Source organism: Scyliorhinus canicula, chromosome 4 (assembly GCF_902713615.1).
Source record: "Scyliorhinus canicula chromosome 4, sScyCan1.1, whole genome shotgun sequence".
Classification (NCBI taxonomy): Eukaryota; Metazoa; Chordata; class Chondrichthyes; order Carcharhiniformes; family Scyliorhinidae; genus Scyliorhinus; species Scyliorhinus canicula.
The window spans coordinates 148,878-169,744 of NC_052149.1; the positions used below are offsets into that span (position 1 = coordinate 148,878).

A 20,867-nucleotide genomic window follows, 5' to 3' on the forward strand; every position below is an offset into this window, starting at 1 on the left:
GAGAACTGAACAGCAGCCGAGAAGTGTGCTCATCACATGCTGCCGAGTGAGCCTGATCTTATATACCGTTTCCTGGGGGCGGAGTCCCCCTGGGTTCCAAGCCCGGTCTTAAAGGGCCAATGCATTAAAGGTAAGGTACAGTTACAGCAGCTACTGATAACATTCATCACACTGGAGTTGGATCGTGTGGCCAGCAGCACGGTTCGATTCCCGTACCAGCCTCCCCGGACAGGCGCCGGAATGTGGCGACTAGGGACTTTTCACAGTAACTTAATTGAAGCCTACTCGTGACAATAAGCGATTTTCATTTCATTTTTCATTTCTCTCCCCCTCTCTCCCCTGTCTCTCTCTCTGCCCCTCTCTCCCTGTCTCTCTCTCTCCTCCTCTCTCCCTGTCTCTCCCCCTCTCTCTCCCTGTCTCTCTCCCCCTCTCTCTCTCTCCCTCTCTCTCTCCCTCTCTCTCTCCCTGTCTCTCACTGTCTCTCTCCCCTCCCCCTCTCTCCCTGTCTCTCTCCCCCTCTCTCCCTCCCCCCTCTCCCTGTCTCTCTCCCCCTCTCTCCCTGTCTCTCTCCCCCTCTCTCTCTCCCTCTCCCTGTCTCTCTCCCCCCTCTCTCCCTGTCTCTCTCTCCCTCTCTCCCTGCTCTCCTCCCCCCTCTCTCCCTGTCTCTCTCTCCCTCTCTCCCTGTCTCCCTCCCCCTCTCTCCCTGTCTCTCTCTCTCCCTGTCTCTCTCCCCCTCTCTCTCCCCCTCTCCCTGTCTCTCTCCCTGTCTCTCTCCCTCTCTCTCCCCCCCTCTCCCTGTCTCTCTCTCTGTCTCTCTCCCCCTCTCTCCCTTTCTCTCCCTGTCTCTCTCTCTCTCCCCCTCTCACCCTGTCTCTCTCCCTGTCTCTCTCCCTTCTCTCCCTGTCTCTCTCCCCCTCTCTCCCTGTCTCTCTCCCCCTCTCTCCCCCTCTCTCCCTGTCTCTCTCCCTCTCTCTCTCTCCCTGTCTCTCTCCCTCTCTCTCCCTGTCTCTCTCCCTCTCTCTCCCTCTCTCTCTCTCTCTCTCTCTCCCTCTCTCTCTCCCTTTCTCTCTCCCCCCCTCTCTCTCTCTCTCTCTCTCTCTCCCTCTCTCTCTCCCTCTCTGTCTCACTTACTCTCTGTTGCTCCTTCCCTGTCCTGCTCCTTCCTCTGTCTCGTTCTCATCCTCTTTCTCAATCTATGTCCCGCCCCCTGATTTGTTTTCTCAGTCTGTGTCTCTCTTCCTGGTCTTCCTTTCGCTCTCTGCCTCTCTCACCTCAGCCCATTTTCTTTTCTGATACGTTCAAGTTCATCCTGCATCTTGATAGCTTTCTGACGATCCAACTCCATCATTGTGTCCAGTCGCTTCTCCTCCTGCATCATTTCCTTCTCAATCTGCTCCTTCTCCAGAATTTGAGCATCCCGAATTGCATGGCACCGGGCATCTGTGATAGTCTACAAAATACAGGACCCTGATTAGAAATGCTTTCCCTACACTGGCTGATTAAACACTTGATTATTTTTTCATGAAATCTGAGCATCATTGGTCAGGGCAGCATTTTTTGCTCATTCCTAATTGCCTTTGTGAAGGTGATCGTGAGCCGCCTTCTTGAACTGCTATGGTTCATTAGGTCTGGGTAACACCCACAGTGCTGTCAGAAAGGAGATCTCGAGATTCTCCGGTCGGCTAGCTGCATTTTCCCGGACGGCATGCCCTCGCCAGCTGCAGGATTCTCTGTTCCTGCTGCCTGCCAATGGGATTTCCCATGTTGGTCACCCCACGCCGCCGGGAAACCAGTGGCTGTGTGTGCGCTGCCGGCAGAACGGAAGATCCCACTGCTCATGTTTTGACCCAGTGACACTGAAAGAACTGCAACAAGTTCGGATGATGTGTGGCTTGAAGGGGAAGCTAAGTGACAGCATGTTTTTTTGAAGATTTGACAAAGTTGAATGCAAGCCTTAATCTTTGACAAAAAGTAGTAGAGAACAACTTGCGCGAAAGTGAAATAACCATCAAGCCTCACTGTATGCAAATGATTCTGCAGCTCTGCCAGAATTTAAAACTTAGTCATAGATGTTTACAGCACGGAAACAGGCCCTTCGGCCCAGTTTATCCATGACACCAGTTTCTATCACTAAGCTAGTCCCACTTGCCCGCATTTGGCCCATATCCCTCTCTACCCACTCTGCCCATGTAACTGTCGAACTGCTTTTTAAAGGAAACAATTGTACCCACCTCTACCACTGCCTCTGGCAGCCTGTTCCAGATGCTCACAACCCTCTGTGTGAAAAAATTTCCCCTCTGGTCTCTTGTATCTCTTCCTTCTCACCTTAAACCTATGCCCTCTAGTTCGAGACTCCTCTACCTTTGAGAAAATATGTCGACTATCTACCTTATCGAAGCTCCTCGTTATTTTATAGACTTCTATAAGTTCACCCCTAAGCTTACTAGGCTCCAGGGTAAAAAGTCCCAGCTTATCCAGCCTCTCCTTATAACCCAGTGTCATGTGAGAGTCACTTTAAGAAAAGTGTGTTTATCAAATGGCTGCAGTGATGTCATTGTGTGGGTGGAGCTGGGATGTGATTCTGCTTTTTACTTTTGTTTTGAGCTGGAAGCTCTTTTTAGCTCTGTGTTTTAGTTTCACTTTCAGTTGGAGAGCTGCATTCAAATCAAGCAGATGTACACTGGTGTCTCTCTGTATGTTAAACAAGGTGTTTAGATCACTTGATAATTTAAAAGTGATAACTGTTCTCAGCAGAGAATTCAAACCTGCTGTCTTTGTTAAAAGTGATTTGGCTCATGGATGTTGTTAGGCAAGTTACTAAGGGCTACCTATAGAGTACTGTATCTTTTTGGGGGGTTATACCAAAATGCATCACCTCACATTTATCTAAATTAAACCCCATCTGCCATTCATTGGCCCACTGACCCAATTGGTCAAGATCCTGTTGTAATCTTATATAACCTTCTTTAACACCTTTGATCTGGGATCACACCTTGCTCAAGGCAGCAGTAAGATTGTTCAACTCTGGGAGAGCTTAATTAGAACAAAGAACAATGCAGCACAGGAACAGGTAGTTGCTAAGATGTTTACTGTGGGTTTATAAAATGTTAACTGGATTCATAGAATAAACATTGTTTTGTTTTTAAAATACTTTAGATCTCTGTTGCATCACACCTATAGAGTGGGCCCTTGTGCTCCCCATAACCAAAATCTATTAAAACTTGTGGGTCAGGTGAACTCCCCCAGGATATACTTTGGTGTTCTCTAAACCCTGGCCCATAACACCAGACCATCAAGTCCTGGTAGCATCCTCCTAAATCTCTTCTGCACTCTTTCTATGATGTGGAGAAACTACGACATCTTCTTCGCAGCCTTCAACACGTCATTGATGATGATGAACATCTTGCCAAGGTCATCCCCACACCCCCACTACTTGCCTTCAAACAACCACGCAACCTCAAACAAACCATTGTTTGCAGCAAATTACCCAGCCTTAAGAACAGCGACCACGGCACCACACAACCCTGCCAGAGCAATCTCTGCAAGACGTGCCAGATCATTGACATGGATACCACCATTACACATGAGAACACCACCCACCAGGTATGCGGTACATACTCGTGCGACTCGGCCAACGTTGTCGACCTCATACGCTGCAGGAAAGGATGTCCCGAAGCGTGGTACATTGGCGAGACAATGCAGACGCTGCAACAATGAATGAACGGACATCGCTCGACAATCGCCAGGCAGGAATATTCCCTTCCAGTCGGGGAACACTTCAGCAGTCAAGGGCATTCAGCCTCTGATCTCCGGGTAAGCGTTCTCCAAGGCAGCCTTCAGGATGCGCGACAACACAAAATCGCCAAGCAGAAACTTATAGCCAAGTTCCGCACACATGAGTACGGCCTCAACCGGGATCTTGGATTCATGTTGCATTACATTCACCCCCCACCATCTGGCCTGGGCTTGCGAAATCCTACCAGCTGTCCTGGATTGAGACAATTCACACCTCTTTAACCTGGGATTATCCCTCTCTCTGGATCTGTAAAGACTTAATTACCAGCAAATGCTCGCATTCAAAACATTGTCTGGCATCTTTGACTTTGTCGATATAAATGTTTCTGGAACCCACCTCTTCATTCACCGGAGGAAGGAGCAGTGCTCCGAAAGCTAGTGATTTGAAACAAACCTGTTGGACTTTAACCTGGTGTTGTAAGACTTCTTACTGCACTCTTTCTAGTTTAACAATATCCTTCCTTTAATAGGGTGACCAGAACTGAACACTGTTTTCCATGTGTGGTCTTACCAATGTCATGTACAACTTTAACCTGGTGTTGTAAGACTTCTTACTGTGCTCACCCCACTCCACTGCCGGCATCTATACATCATTATGCAACTTCAACAAGACATCCCAACTCCTGTATTCAATAAAACCCAGCATGGTGAATGCCTTCTTCATCACCCTGCCCACCTGCAACTCCACCTTCAAGGAGCTATGAACGTGTACCCGTAGATCTCTTTGTTCTGTAACTATCCCCAACTCCCTACCATTAACTGAGTAGGTCCTGCACTGATTTGATTTACCAAAATGCATCACCTCACATTTATCTAAATTTGGGGCAGCGTGGTAGCATAGTGGTTAGCACAGTTGCTTCACAGCTCCAGGGTCCAAGGTTCGATTCCCGGCTTGGGCCACTCTCTGTGTGGAGTCTGCACGTTCTCCCCGTGTGTGTGTGGGTTTCCTCCGGGTGTTCCGGTTTCCTCCCACAGTCCAAAGATGTGCAGGTTAGGTGGACTGGCTATGCTAAATTGCCCTTAGAGTCCAAAAAGATTAATTGGGGTCACTGTGATAAGGGGGTGGGGTAGAGGCAGTATGTGCTTGAGTGGGGTGCTCTTTCCAAGGGCCGGTGCAGACTCGATGGGCCGAATGTCCTCCTGCACTGTAAATTCTATGCTTCTATGATTCCAAACCCCATCTGCCATTCATAGAACATAGAAAATTACAGCGCAGTACGGGCCCTTCGGCCCTCGATGTTCACTCGGTGAAATCATCTGAAGCCTATCTGACCTACACTATTCCATTTTCATCCATATGTCTATCCAGTGACCACTTAAATGCCCTTAAAGTTGGCGAGTCTACTACTGTTGCAGGCAGGGCGTTCCACACCCCTACTACTCTCTGAGTAAATAAACTGCCTCTGACATCTGTCCTATATCTACCACCCCTCAATTTAAAGCTATGTCCCCTCGTGTTGGTCATCACCATCCGAGGAAAAAGACTCTCACTGTCCACCCTATCTAACCCTCTGACTGTCTTATATGTCTCTATTTAGTCTCCTCTCTAACGAAAACAACCTCAAGTCCCTGAGCCTTTCCTCCTAAGACCTTCCCTCCATACCAGGCAACATCCTAGTAAATCTCCTCTGAACCCTTTCCAAAGCTTCCACATCTTTCCTATAATGTGGTGACCAGAACTGCACACAGTACTCCAGGTGCGGCCGCACCAGAGTTATGTACAGCTGCAGCATGACCTTGTGGCTCCGAAACTCAATCCCCCTACTGATAAAGGCTAGCACACCATATGCCTTCTTACAGCCCTATTAACCTGGGTGGCAACTTTCAGGGATTTATGTACCTGGATGCCGAGGTCTCTCTGTTCATCTACACTACCAAGAATCTTGCCATTAGCCCAGTAATCTGCATTCCTGTTACTCCTTCCAAAGTGAACCACCTCACGCTTTTCCACATTAAACTCCATCTGCCACCTCTCAGCCCAGCTCTGCAGCTTATCTATGTCCCTCTGTATCCTATAACATCCTTCAGCACTATCCACAACTCCACCGACCTTCGTGTCATCTGCAAATTTACTAACCCATCCTTCTACACCCTCTTCCAGGTCAGTTATAAAAATGACAAACAACAGTGGCCCCAAAACAGATCCTTGCGGTACACCACTAGTAACTGAACTCCAGGATGAACATTTGCCATCAACCACCACCCTCTGTCTTCTTTCAGCTAGCCAATTACTGATCCAAACCGCTAAATCACCTTCAATCCCATACTTCCTTATTTTTTGCAATAGCCTACCGTGTGGAACCTTATCAAACGCCTTACTGAAATCCATATACACCACATCAACCGCTTTACCATCATCCACCTGTTTGGTCACCTTCTCAAAAAACTCAATAAGGTTTGTGAGACATGACCTACCCTTCACAAAACCGTGTTGACTATCGCTAATCAACTTATTCTTTTCAAGATGATTATAAACCCTATCTCTTATAACCTTTTCCAACATTTTACCCACAACCGAAGTAAGGCTCACAGGTCTATAATTACCAGGGTTGTCTCTACTCCCCTTCTTGAACAAGGGGACAACATTTGCTATCCTCCAGTCTTCTGGCATTATTCCTGTCGACAAAGACGACATAAAGATCAAGGACAAAGGCTCTGCAATCTCCTCCCTAGCTTCCCAGAGAATCCTAGGATAAATCCCATCTGGCCCAGGGGACTTATCTATTTTTACACTTTCCAAAATTGCTAACACCTCCTCCTTGTGAACCTCAATTCCATCTAGCCTGGTCGACTGAACCTGAGTATTCTCCTCGACAATATTGTCTTTCTCCAGTGTAAACACTGACGAAAAATATCCATTTAACGCTTCCCCTATCTCTTCTGATTCCACACACAACTTTCCACTACTATCCTTGATTGGCCCTAATCTTACTCTAGTCATTGTTTTGTTCCTGATATACCTATAGAAAGCCTTAGGGTTTTCCTTGATCCTATCCGCCAACGTCTTTTCGTGTCCTCTCCTCGCTCTTCTTAACTCTCCCTTTAGGTCCTTCCTGGCTAACTTGTAACTCTCAAGTGCCCTAACTGAGCCTTCATGTCTCATCCTAACATAAGCCTTCTTCTTCCTCTTGACAAGTGCTTCAACTTCCTTAGTAAACCACGGTTCCCTTGCTCGACAACTTCCTCCCTGCCTGACAGGTACATACTTATCAAGGACACGCAGGAAAAAGGAAAAAGCTCCACATTTCGATTGTACCCATCCCCTGCAGTTTCCTTCCCCATCCTAAATCTTGCCGAATAGCATCATAATTGCTTTTTCCCCAGCTATAATTCTTGCCTTGCGGTATATACCTATCCCTGCCCATTGCTAAAGTAAACATAACCGAATTGTGATCACTATCACCAAAGTGCTCACCTACATCTAAATCTAACACCTGGCCGGGTTCATTACCCAGTACCAAATCCAATGTGGCCTCGCCCCTTGTTGGCCTGTCTACATACTGTGTCAGAAAACCCTCCTGCACACACTGCACAAAAACTGGCCCATCTATAGTACTCGAACTATAGTATTTCCAGTCAATATTTGGAAAGTTAAAGTCCCCCATAACAACTACCCTGTTACTCTCGCTCCTGTCGAGAATCATCTTTGCAATCCTTTCCTCTACATCTCTGGAACTATTCGGAGGTCTATAGACAACTCCCAAAAGGGTGACCTCTCCTCTCCTGTTCCTAACCTCGGCCCATACTACCTCAGTAGACGAGTCCTCAAATGTCCTTTCTACCGCCGTTATACTGTCCTTGATTAACAATGCCACCCCCCCCCCCCCCCCCCCTCTTTACCATCTTCTCTGTTCTTACAGAAACATCTAAATCCTGGAACCTGCAACAACCATTCCTGTCCCTGCTCTACCCATGTCTCCGAAATCGGCACAACATCGAGATCCCAGGTACCAACCCATGCTGCAAGCTCACCCACCTTATTCCAGATGCTCCTGGCGTTGAAGTAGACACACTTCAAACCAGCGTCTTGCTTGCCAGTGCCCTCTTTCAAACTTTTAACCCTATCCCTGACCTCACTACTCTCAACATCCTGTACACTGGGACTACAATTTAGGTTCCCATCCCCCTGCTGAATTAGTCCATTGGTCAAGATCCTGTTGTAATCTTATGTAACCTTCTTTAACACCTTTGTTCTGGGATCACACCTTGCTCAAGGCAGCAGGCGCCTGGTCCCAGTAAGATTGTTCAATTCTGGGAGAGCTTAATTGGAACCAAGAACAATACAGCACAGGAACAGGCCCTCTGGCCCTCCAAGCCTGTACCGGTCATGGCACCACCCTTGGCCAAAACCCTCAGCACTTCCTTGTGCCGTATCTCTCTATACCCATCCTATCCATGTGTTTGTCGCATTGTCTTTTGAATGCCATTAATGTATCTGCTTCCACAACCTCCCTTGGCAACACTTTCCAGGCACTCACCACCCTCTGAGTAAAAACCTGTTGCGCACATCTCTGAACTTTGCCCCATGGACCTCAAACCTATGCCCCCTTATGATCAACCCTTCCACCCTGGGAAAGAGTGCCTGCCCATCCACTGTATCCATGCCCGTCATAATCGTGAAGACCTCTATCAGGTCACCCCTCAACCTTCATCGTTCTAATGAAAACAGTCTGGATCTATTCAGCCTCTCCGCATAGCTAACACCCTCCAGACCTGGAAACATCCTGGTAAACCTCCTCTGCACCCTCTCCAAAGCCTCCATATCATTCTGGTAGTGTGGTGACCAGAATTGTGCGCAATATTCCAAGTGCCGCCTTACCAAGGTTCTATACAACTGGAGCATGACTTGCCAGTTTTTATACTCGATGCCCCGTCCAATGAAGGCAAGCATTCCGTCTGCTTTCTTCACTACCTTGTCCACTTGAGTTGCCGTTTTCAAAGATCTGTGGAACTGCACGCCCAGATCTCTCAGACTTTTTATATTCCTAAGAGTGAATAGTCTCACACAGGGCAGCTCTTGCTCGAGGGCACAGAAAAGAGCTCTTTTTACCCGAAAACAGGAGAAACTTAGACGGAAAAGTGTAACTGAAGGTTGGAGGAGAAATTCCCCCTGGGTGTGGCATGTTTGCTGGTTACCAAACCTGGCAGAAGGTGAACGATCTGGCCAAGGAGCTGGAAGAAACTTGTGGCGCAGCAATTATTGGGAAGCTGGCAGCGGGAGAAGGGTCAGTGCAGGTTGGAAAGCCCCAGATGGACAGATTATGGCTTTCATCAGGGAAGAGTTCCATCAACAAAGGAAAGAGATGCAGGAAGGGGTGATGGAGAAGGCCCCAGAGGTGGATAGAGCGCACAAGTCTCTAAGACAGAAGCCAAGAGCTGGGGAGCCGCCGTGGGCGGTTCGTGGAGAAAGAGAAGATCCTGCAGTGGGCCAGGGAGAAACGGAACTGCGAATGGGAGGGGAACAAAGTCCAAATATACCAGGATTTTGGAGCTGGACTGGCAAAGCGGCATGCGGGGTTCATAGAATTATAGAATCATAGAATTTACAGTGCAGATGTAGGTCATTAGGCCCATCGAGTCTGTACCGGCCCTTGGAAAGAACACCCTACCTAAGTCCACACCTCCACCCTATCCCCATAACCCAGTGACCTAACCTTTTTGGAAACTAAGGGCAATTTAGCATGGCCAATCCACCTAACCCGCACATCTTTGGACTGTGAGAGGAAACCGGAGCACCCGGAGGAAACCCACGCACACACGGGAAGGATGTGCAGACTCCACACAGACAGTGACCCAAGCCGGGAATCGAACCTGTGACCCTGGAGCTGTGAAGCAACAGTGCTAAGCACTGTGCTACCGTGGTTCAACAGGGCCAAGACACTGCGTATCGATGGCAGATCAAGTTTGGGGTGTTGTACCCGGCGAAACTATGGGTGACTTATGAAGGTTGGGAATACTTTTTTAAACACCAGAAGCGGCCAATTACATTATTAAAGAGGATAAACTGGGGGAGAAGTGAACTTTATTGGGAGACAGAGGTGCTGGCACTTTGGAGTAACGGGAGAAACGGGGAGAGTGGGGACTGGAAGGTGGGGGGGATGAAGGTGGGGGTTGGAGGGTGGGGGGAGGGGGATGGAGGTGGGGGTTAGAGGGTGGGGAGGATGGAGGGTGGAGGATGAAGGCGGGAGGGGGTGGGGGGTGGAGGGTGGGGGGTTGGAGGATGGGGAGGGGGATGGTGGGTGGAGGGATGGAGAGTGGGGGCGGTTGGAGGGTGGGGATGGAGGCTGGGGGATGGAGGGTGGGTGGATGGAGGGTGGGGGGATGTAGGATGGGGGTGGAGGGTGGGGGTGGTGGGAGTGGGGGTTGGAGGGTGGGGGGTTGGAGGGTGGGGGGATTGGAAGGTGGGGGGATGGAGGGTGGGGGTTGTGGAGGGTGAGGGGATGGTGGGTGGAGGGGATGGAGGGTGGAGGGGTTGGAGTGTGTGGGGGGTTTATTTTCCTCCCAGGTGGAGGGTTTCCTTTCTCTTGTTGGGTCGACAGTGGGTAGCAGGGGTGAAAAGTCTGTAAGGGGACGCCGCCACACCCCCCCCCCCCCCCCCTCCCCACCACCACCACCCCCACCGTCTGGGGTTGCTGGCAACGCTCCCAGATTTGACCATGCACCAGTTGATCATAGGAGGGGACTTTAATTGTGTGCTAGAGCCGAGGGTGGATAGGTCGCGCCCAGGTCATTGGGGAGGATACGGATGGCAAAAGAGCTGGGTGGGTTCATGGAAAGGATGGGCATGGTGAACCCGTGGCACTAAGAACCCATGGGGAAGACAGTACTCCTTTTTCTCGCATGTTTACAGGGTATACTCCAGAATAAATTTTTTCATGGTGAGCCGTGAGGTATTGGTAGGGGTAGAGGGGGCAGAGTTTGCGGGGATAGTAATTCTGGACCATGCGCCCCACTGGCTGAGGTTCAACTTAGATCGGGACGGGAGCAGAGGCTGGGGTGGAGGCTCGATTCGGGGCTGTTGGCAGACAAAGGGTTTTGTGATAAGGTGCGGTCGGTGATTAAAGACTGTGTAGAGTTGAACCAGAATGGGGAGGTGTCGGCGGCCACATTTGGGAAGCACTGAAGGCGGTGGTCCGAGAAGAGATTATCATGTTTAAGGCACATGAGAATAGTAAAAGAAGGGAGGAGTACGAGAGGTTGCTGGGCGAGATAGCTGAGATAAAGAACCATCAGGAGCATAGAGACACAGAGAGATCTGGGCGTTCTGGTCCACAGATCCTTAAAAGTGGCAGCACAGGTGGAAATGGTGGTAAAGAAAGCATATGGCACGCTTGCCTTCATAGGGCGGGGTATCGAGTATAAATCTCGAAAATTATGTTACAATTATATAGAACGTTGGTTAGGCCACATTTGGAATACTGTGTCCAATTCTGGTCACCGCACTACCAGAAGGACATGGAGGCTTTGGAGAGAGTACAGAAAAGGTTTACCAGGATGTTGCCTGGTCTGGAGGGTATTAACTATGAGGAGAGATTGAATAAACTGGGATTTTTCTTCCCAGAGAGACAGCCTGATGGAAGTGTATAGAATTATTAGGTGTATAGATAGGGTGAACAGTTGGAGGATTTTTCCCAGGGCGGAAATGACAATTACAAGGGGGCACAGGTTCAAGGTGAGGGGGGGGTAGTCTGGAATGCACTGCCAAGTGAGGTGGTTGAGGCAGATACGTTAGCGACCTTTAAGACTTATCTGGATAGGTACGTGAACAGACGGGGTAAAGAAGGATACAGGCGGTTGGTCCGTACGCTCGCCACCGGGGCCACCGTGATCAGCGCAGGTCTGGAAGGCCAAAGGGCCGGTTCCCTCTGCTGGATTGTTCTTTGTTTGTTTCAGACAGGGATTATTCAAGGGCACCCACCACGGATGGATTGGCGAGAAGGAAAAAGCTACGGGGCAATTTGATAGGTTGACGACAGGGAGGACGGTGTGGCAGCGGCGTAGGGCAAGGGGGGCGCAGTATGAGTACAGGGAGAAGGCAAGTCGAATGTTGCCACACCAACTGCGGAGGCAGGCCAAGTCCAAGGACATTTTGAGGATACGGACAGAGACATTGGAGGTGGTGATGGAGCCGGGGAAGATAAATGAGATGTTTAGGGAATAGTATAAGGAACTGTACAGGGCAGACTGGGGGGAGGGGGGGGGGGTGAAGAAGGGGATATGAGGCGGTTTTTAGATGGGCTGGAGTTCCCACAGCTGGAGGAAGAGAAGACGCAGGCACTAGAGGAGCCCTTGGGGCTGAGGGAGGTATTGGACGGTATAAGGGTATGAGTATGGGAAAGGCCCGGGTCCGGATGGTTACCCGGCTAGAGGAGCCCTTGGGGCTGAGGGAGGTATTGGACGGTATAAGGGTATGAGTATGGGAAAGGCCCGGGTCCGGATGGTTACCCGGCTAGAGGAGCCCTTGGGGCTGAGGGAGGTATTGGACGGTATAAGGGTATGAGTATGGGAAAGGCCCGGGTCCGGATGGTTACCCGGCTAGAGGAGCCCTTGGGGCTGAGGGAGGTATTGGACGGTATAAGGGTATGAGTATGGGAAAGGCCCGGGTCCGGATGGTTACCCGGTGGAATATTGTGTTGGGGGTGTTTAGTGAGGTGCTGGACAAAGGAAAACTGGCGCAGATGATTGGATTGGATTAGATTGGTTTATTGTCACGTGTACCGAGGTACAGTGAAAAGTATTTTTTTTGCGAGCAGCTCAACAGATCATTAAGTACATGAACATAAAATAAAAGAAAAAGAAAATACATAATAGGGCAACACAAGGTACACAATGTAACAACATAGACACCAGTATCAGGTGAAGCATACAGGGGTGTAGTGTTAATCAGGTCAGTCCATAAGAGGGTCATTTAGGAGTCTGGTAACAATGACGCAGGCGACAATCACATTAATACCAAAGAAGGGGACGACCGATTAGAATGTGGGTCATACAGGCCCATATCGCTGTTGAATAGGCACGTGAAAGTGCTAGCTCAGCTGGTTGTGGGGAGGGTGAAAGTTTGCATCCCGGGGGTGGTTGCGGAGGACCAAACTGGTTTCATAAAGGGCAGGCAACTCTCCAGTAATATAAAGAGGCTGTTAGATGTGATAATGACTCTGTCAAGAGGACAAGTACCGGAGGTAGTGGTGTCCGTAGATGCGGAGAAGGCATTTAACCGAGTGGTGTGGCAGTACCTGTTCGAGGTTCTGGGAAGGTTTGGGTTTGGCCGAAGTTTGTGGTGTGGGTTATATGTGGCACCGGTGGCGAGCGTACGGACCAGAAATATGAGCTCACAAGGTTTCGGGTTACACAGGGGAACAAGGCAGGGGTGCCCACTGTCGCCGCTGCTGTTCACACCAGCAATAGTGCCCCTGGCAATGGACCTCAGGGGGTTGGCAGAGTGGCAAGGGATTGCGAGGGGGAGTAGGGAGCACCGGGTGTCGCTATATGCAGATGACTTGTTACTGTATGTGTCAGACCCGCTGGAGACCATAAGGAGGATTATGGACCTATTAGAGAGGTTTGGGGCATTCTCAGGGTACAAGTTGAATGTAAGGAAAAGTGAAGTGTTCCCGGTGAACAAATTGGGTTGGAGAGCCAGCCTAGGGGGTTACCATTAGAATCACAGTATTTACAGTGCAGAAGGAGGCTATTCAGCCCATCGAGTCTGCACCGGCCCTTGGAAAGAGCACCCTATATTCAAGGTAGCCAGAGACAGGTTCAGATACCTGGGGATCCAGGTCACAGGAAAGGGGCGGTGTTGCATAAATGGAACTTAACAAAGCTGGTGGAGGAGGTCTGGGAGGATTTTAAGAGGTGGGATATGCTGCATCTGACTCCAGCAGTTAGGGTCCAAGTGGTGAAATTGAATGTCCTGCCAAGTTTCTGATTCATATTCCAGACGCTTCCGATTTATGTTCCAAAAGCCTTTTTCCAGAAGGTGGATACAATTATTTCAGAGTTTGTGTGGGCAGGGAAGATGCCAAGGATAAAGAGGACCCAGTTCAGTAACTGATCAGGGACATCAGAGTGTGACTGTAAGTGAGGCAGGCAGAGGGAACCTGAGTTCAGGAGTGCAGGAGCCTCAGCCCTTGACCTTGTCCAACAGGTATGAGACTCTTGCTCCCTGTATGGATGAGGAAAGGGGCTCTGGACAGGATGAGCCAACTGACCACGGTACCATGGTGCAGAAGGCCATTCAAGAGGGGGGAGTAAAAAGACAAGTAGTTGTTATAGGGGATTCTATAATTAGGGGGACAGATAGTATCCTATGCAAGCCGGATCGGGAGTCTCGCATGGTGTGTTGCCTGCCCGGTGCCAGGGTGCGGGACATCTCTGACCGGCTTGAAAGGATACTGGAGCGGGAGGGGGAGGATCCAGTTGTTGTGGTCCACGTTGGGACTAACAACATAGGTAAAGCTAGGGTGGAGGACCTGTTCGGGGACTATCAAGCACTAGGAAGAAAATTGAAGTACAGGTCCTCAAGGGTCATAATCTCTGGATTACTGCCCGAGCCACGTGCCAATTGGCATAGGGATAGGAAAATTAGGGAAGTAAACACGTGGCTAAGGGATTGGTGTGGGAAAGAGGGATTCCACTTCATGGGACATTGGCATCAGTTTTGGAACCGGGGGGATCTGTACCGTTGGGACGGTCTCCACCTGAACCGATCTGGAACCAGTGTTCTAGCGAAGAGGATAAATAGGGTGGTCAGTAGGACTTTAAACTTCTGAGTTGGGGGGAAGGGAAAGTGAAAGCGACAGGGAGCAGGGAGTTAAATGGCAAGATACGCAGGAGGATAACATGTAGGCAGGTGGATTTAAGCTTGAGGCAGACTAGGAATGCAACAAAAAGGAAGGATAACTTTGGACATCTTAGGACTTCCAATATCTGTACTGATAAGAAAGTTAACATTAAGGCACTTTACCTGAATGCTCGTAGCATTTGTAACAAAGTAGATGAACTAATGGCACAGATCATCGTGAATGATTATGATGTGGTAGGCATCACAGAGACATGGCTGCAGGGGGTTCAGGACTGGCAGTTAAACATCCAAGGATATACAACCTATCGAAAAGACAGGGAGGTGGGCCGAGGGGGTGGGGTTGCCTTGTTAGTTAAGAACAAAATTAAATCTATGGCACTAAACGACATAGGGTCGGATGATGTGGAGTCTGTGTGGGTAGAATTGAGGAACCACAAAGGCAAAAAAACCATAATGGGAGTTATGTACAGACCGCCTAACAGTGGTCAGGACCAGGGGCGCAACATGTACCGGGAAATAGAAAAGGCATGTCAGAAAGGCAAGGTCACAGTGATCATGGGGGACTTCAATATGCAGGTGGATTGGGTAAATAATGTAGCCAGTGGATCCAAAGAAAAGGAATTCATGGAATGCTTACAAGATGGCTTTTTGGAACAGCTTGTCATGGAGCCCACAAGGGAGCAGGCTATTCTGGACCTAGTGCTATGTAATGAACCAGACTTTATTAAAGATCTTAAAGTGAGGGAACACTTAGGAAGCAGCGATCATAATATGGTTGAGTTCAGTCTGCAGTTTGAAAGAGAGAAGGCAAAATCGGATGTAATGGTGTTACAGTTAAATAAAGGTAATTACGAGGGCATGAGAGAGGAACTGGTGAAAATCAACTGGAAGCAGACCCTAGCAGGGAAGACAGTAGAGCAAAAATGGCAGGAGTTTGTATGCATAATTGAGGACACTGTACAGAGGTTCATCCCCAAGAAAAGAAAGATTATCCAGGGAGGGATTAGACAGCCATGGCTGACAAAGGAGGTCAGGAAATGTATCAAAGAAAAAGAGAGATCCTATAAAGTGGCCAAAAGCACTGGGAAATCAGAAGATTGGGAAGGCTACAAAAACAAACAGAGGTTAACAAAGAGACAAATAAGGAAGGAGAGGATCAAATATGAAGGCAGGCTAGCCAGTAATATAAGAAATGATAGTAAAAGTTTCTTTCAATACATAAGAAACAAACGTCAGGCCAAAGTAGACATTGGGCCAATTCAAACTGATTCTGGAAGGCTAGTGATGGGAGGTGAGGAAATGGCTGGAGAACTTAATAAGTACTTTGCGTCTGTCTTCACAGTGGAAGACGTTAGTAATATCCCAAAAATTATAAAGGGTCAGGGGGCTGAGTTGAGTATGGTTGCCATTACAAAAGAGATGGTGCTAAAAAAGCTAAAAGGTCTTAAAATTGACAAATCTCCTGGCCCCGATGGGCTACATCCTAGAGTTCTGAGGGAGGTGGCTGAAGAAATAGCGGAAGCGTTGGTTGAGATCTTTCAAAAATCACTGGAGTCAGGGAAAGTCCCGGACGATTGGAAGATCGCTGTTGTAACCCCCTTGTTCAAGAAAGGATCAAGACAAAAGATGGAAAATTATAGGCCAATTAGCCTAACCTCGGTTGTTGGTAAAATTCTAGAATCGATCGTTAAGGATGAGATTTCTAATTTCTTGGAAGAGCAGGGTCGGATTAGAACAAGTCAACATGGATTTAGTAAGGGGAGGTCGTGCCTGACGAACCTGTTAGAATTCTTTGAGGAGGTGACAAGTAGGTTAGACCAGGGAAACCCAGTGGATGTGGTCTATCTGGATTTCCAAAAGGCCTTTGATAAGGTGCCACACAGGAGGCTGCTGAGTAAGGTGAGGGCCCATGGTGTTCGAGGTGAGCTACTGGCATGGGTTGAGGATTGGCTGTCTGACAGAAGGCAGAGAGTTGGGATAAAAGGTTCTTTTTCGGAATGGCAGCCGGTGACCAGCGGTGTCCCACAGGGTTCAGTGTTGGGGCCGCAGCTGTTCACCATATATATTAATGATCTGGATGAAGGGACTGGGGGCATTCTAGCGAAGTTTGCTGATGATACGAAGTTAGGTGGTCAGGCAGGTAGTGCTGAGGAAGTGGGGAGGCTGCAGAAGGATCTAGACAGTTTGGGAGAGTGGTGCAGGAAATGGCTGATGCATTTCAACGTGAGAAAATGTGAGGTCTTGCACTTTGGAAAAAAGAATCCAAGCATAGACTACTTTCTAAACGGTGAGAAAATTCATAATGCCAAAGTACAAAGGGATCTGGGAGTGCTAGTCGAGGATTCCCTAAAGGTAAACATGCAGGTTGAATCCGTGATTAAGAAAGCGAATGCTATGTTGTCATTTATCTCAAGAGGGTTGGAATATAAAAGCAGCGATGTGCTACTGAGCCTTTATAAGGCTCTGGTTAGGCCCCATTTGGAGTACTGTGTCCAGTTTTGGGCCCCACATCTCAGGAAGGACATACTGGCACTGGAGCGTGTCCAGCGGAGATTCACACGGATGATCCCTGGAATGGCGGGTCTAGCATATGAGGAACGGCTGGCGTTCCTGGGATTGTATTCATTGGAGTTCAGAAGGTTAAGGGGAGATCTAATAGAAACTTACAAGATAATACATGGCTTAGAAAGGATGGACGCAAAGAAACTGTTTCCGTTAGGCGAGGAGTCGAGGACCCGTGGGCACAGCCTTAGAATTAGAGGGGGTAAATTCAAAACAGAAATGCGGAGACATTTCTTCAGCCAGAGAGTGGTGGGCCTGTGGAATTCATTGCCGCAGAGTGCAGTGGAGGCCGGGACGCTAAATGGCTTCAAGGCAGAGATAGATAAATTCTTGATGTCGCGAGGAATTAAGGGCTATGGGGAGAATGCTGGGAGGTGGAGTTGAAATGCCCATCAGCCATGATTGAATGGCGGAGTGGACTCGATGGGCCGAATGGCCTTACTTCCACTCCTATGTCTTATGGTCTTATGGTCTTAGTTACAGACGCAGAGGCAGAAGGGGGGGTTGGGGGGGGGGGGGGGGGGGGAGACGGGGGGGCAAACTTGTTACATTATTATTGGGTGGCAAATGTGGAGGTGAGGCGGTGGTGGGAAGGAGAGGGGGCAGAATGGGTTAGGATGGAGGAAGAATCCTGTGGATCCAGTCTGAGGGCTATGGTGATGGTGGCATTGCCACTGGCACCAAGGAAATACACAGAGAGCCAGTGATACAATCCACAGTGAAGCTGTGGAACCAGCTTGTGGTGAATATAATATATATATATATATATGATAATTCACACTGTCTTTGTAAGCGCAGTAGCGCCATCCTACCACTAGGGGGGAGTAGCTCTGGGAGTACTCAGGAACTTGTACTGGGCTCCACCCTTGGCTCCACCCACGACTCCTCCCCCTAGTGCTGCTGTATAAATACCCTTGTCCAGAGTCAGCCTAAGTTCACTAAGAGTTCATCAATGGGTAACAGGCTGGCTCTGAAGTAAGTCGATTAAAGCCTAGACTCATATCGGAAACACGTGTCTGGTGAATTGATGGTTCCATCAATTTAATCGACTTAAGAACAGTAAAGATCGATTATGGAATCGGCCCTCAAGCCTGGACGCCTGGAACCCGACCCGCAGGATGCAGAGGCTAAAGAAATCTTCTCCCACTGGATCCGGTGCTTCAAGGCCTACCTGGCAGAAGCGAGCACAGCCGAAACGACAGAGGATCAGAAGCTAAGTCTACTGCACGCGAGGGTGAGCCACAGAATCCCGGCCGGTTCATATACTGCGGCGCTAGCAGTTCTCGATAAAATTTATTTAAGGCCTATTAATGAAGTTTACGCTCGCCATGTGTTCACGACTCGCCACCAGCGGCCTACAGAATCACTTGCCGAATTTCTAAGGGATCTCAATAATTTGTCCAATGACTGTAATTATCAAGCGGTTACCGCGGCTGAACACAGGGAACTTGCTGTACGCGATGTTTTTGTAGCCGGCCTCAGGTCTAACTATGTGCGCCAACGACTGCTGGAAAAGGCGGCCCAGGACTTAGAAACGACTGTGGAAGCTGCTATCATGATGGAGGTCTCCTTCCGCAGCCTTAACTCGTTCCCCGCGGACCCCGATCATGGGTCCCCGATCAGCGACTCCCCCAGGCCTGTGCTACGTGGCCGCCCAGCCACCATGCTGCCCCAGCCAGCCACTATGCTGCTCCAGCCAGCCACTATGCTGCTCCAGCCTGCCATTTCTGCGGCCAGAACCAGCATTGCCCGGCCCGCAACGCGACCTGCAGCAGCTGCGGGCGAAAAGGCGATTACACAAGAGTGTGCCTCGCAAAAAGGGCCCCAGCTTCCAACTCCCCAGTTACTCGAAGTAATCGCTCCCCTCACTCACAGGCCCGAGGGGCCCGAAACGGTGCGGCCTATGCCCCGACTCCGCTCCCTCCAGCCACGTGCGATCCATGGGGCGGCCATCTTGGAAAATCTCCACCACACGGCCGGCCACGTGCGACTCATGGGGGCCGCCATCTTGGATGCCATCTTCCTCGCCGCCTGCCATGTGCGATCCACGGGCCCGATCGGCATCTCCGCGCTCGGACAACTCAGCGGAAGAATACGAATATGAACTCAGAGGGCAGTCATCATGGGGCCACTCCAGCCCAGCTGATCGAGCCGCCGACTACCCGCAACTCAGCGCGGTCACTCTAGACCAATCACGACCAAAGAATCTACGAAACTCGATGGCAGAGGTCCATATCAACGGGTACATGCCTCTTCGACTCCAGGAGCACTGAGAGCTTCATACATCCAGACCTGGTAAGACGCTGTTCGCTCCCCATTTTCCCCGTGCAGCAAACTATCTCGCTCGCTTCAGGCTCCCATTCGGTCCAGATCCAGGGCCGCACCGCTGCGACACTCACAATCCGAGGCGCTAGCTACTCGAAATTCAAACTCTACGTTTTGCCCGAACTCTGCGCGCCACTCTTATTAGGCCTAGATTTCCAATGTAACCTCAAGAGCCTCGCCCTCAGCTTCAGAGGGCCCCTGCCCCCACTCACGATCTGCAGCCTCGCTATGCTGCGAATCCCCCCCCCCCCTCCCCTCTTCGCCAATCGCACAAAGGACTGTAAACCCGTAGCCACTCGTAGCAGGCGGTATAGCCTGCAGGATAGGGTATTTATCAGAGCAGAGGTCCGAAGGCTACTCAGTGAGGGGGTTATAGAGGCCAGCAATAGTCCCTGGAGAGCTCAGGTGGTGGTCGTTAAGACCGGGGAAAAATTCCGTATGGTGGTCAACTACAGTCAGACCATAAATAGATTTACGCTCCTCGACGTGTATCCCCTCCCCAGGATTGCAGACATGGTAAACCAGATTGCCCAGTACCGGCTCTTTTCCACGGTGGATCTGAAATCTGTATACCTCCAGCTCCCAATCCACCCGGAGGACCACCACTACACGGCATTAGAGGCCGATGGCCGCCTCTTCCATTTCCTCCGGGTTCCTTTCGGCGTCACTAATGGGGTCTCGGTGTTCCAACGAGCAATGGACCGAATGGTGGACCAGTACGGGCTGCGGGCCACGTTTCCGTACTTGGACAATGTCACCATCTGCGGCTATGACCAGCAGGACCACGACACCAACCTCCACCGTTTTCTCCAGACAGCACAGAAACTGAATCTCATGTACAACAAGGAGAAATGCGTTTTCCGCACAACCAGACTAGCCATCCTCGGCTATGTCGTGGAAAACGGAGTCCTGGGCCCAGACCCGGACCGTATGCGCCCCCTCTTAGAACTCCCCCTCCCCCATTGCCCCAAGGCCCTCAAACGGTGCTTGGGTTTCTTTTCCTACTACGCCCAGTGGGTCCCTCAATATGTGGACAAAGCCCGCCCACTCTTTAGGGCCACACGATTTCCCCTGTCAGCCCAGGCAAGCCAGGCCTTCGACGGCATCAAGGAGGACATCGCCAAAGTGGTCATGCGGTGGATGAATCCACTCCATTTCAGGTTGAGAGCGACGCCTCAGAGGTAGCTCTTGTAGCCTCGTTGAATCAGGCAGGGAGACCAGTCGCATTTTTCTCCCGTACCCTCTCCGCTTCAGAACTCCGACACTCCTCAGTCGAGAAAGAAGCACAAGCCATTGTGGAGGCTATCCGTCACTGGAGGCACTACCTCGCAGGTAGGAGGTTCACCCTCATCACTGACCAAAGATCGGCTGCCTTCATGTT

General features: G+C 49.9%; 1 protein-coding gene across 1 annotated transcript in view; it reads right to left on the minus strand.

Annotated features, from left to right (window-relative positions):
- Positions 1-20,867, minus strand: part of cfap45 (cilia and flagella associated protein 45) — a 232,884-nt gene that overhangs the window by 137,800 nt on the left and 74,217 nt on the right. The window contains exon 6 of the mRNA XM_038793408.1: positions 1,272-1,450. Coding sequence (XP_038649336.1) covers positions 1,272-1,450 — 179 coding nt within the window. The remainder of the gene's footprint in view (positions 1-1,271; positions 1,451-20,867) is intronic.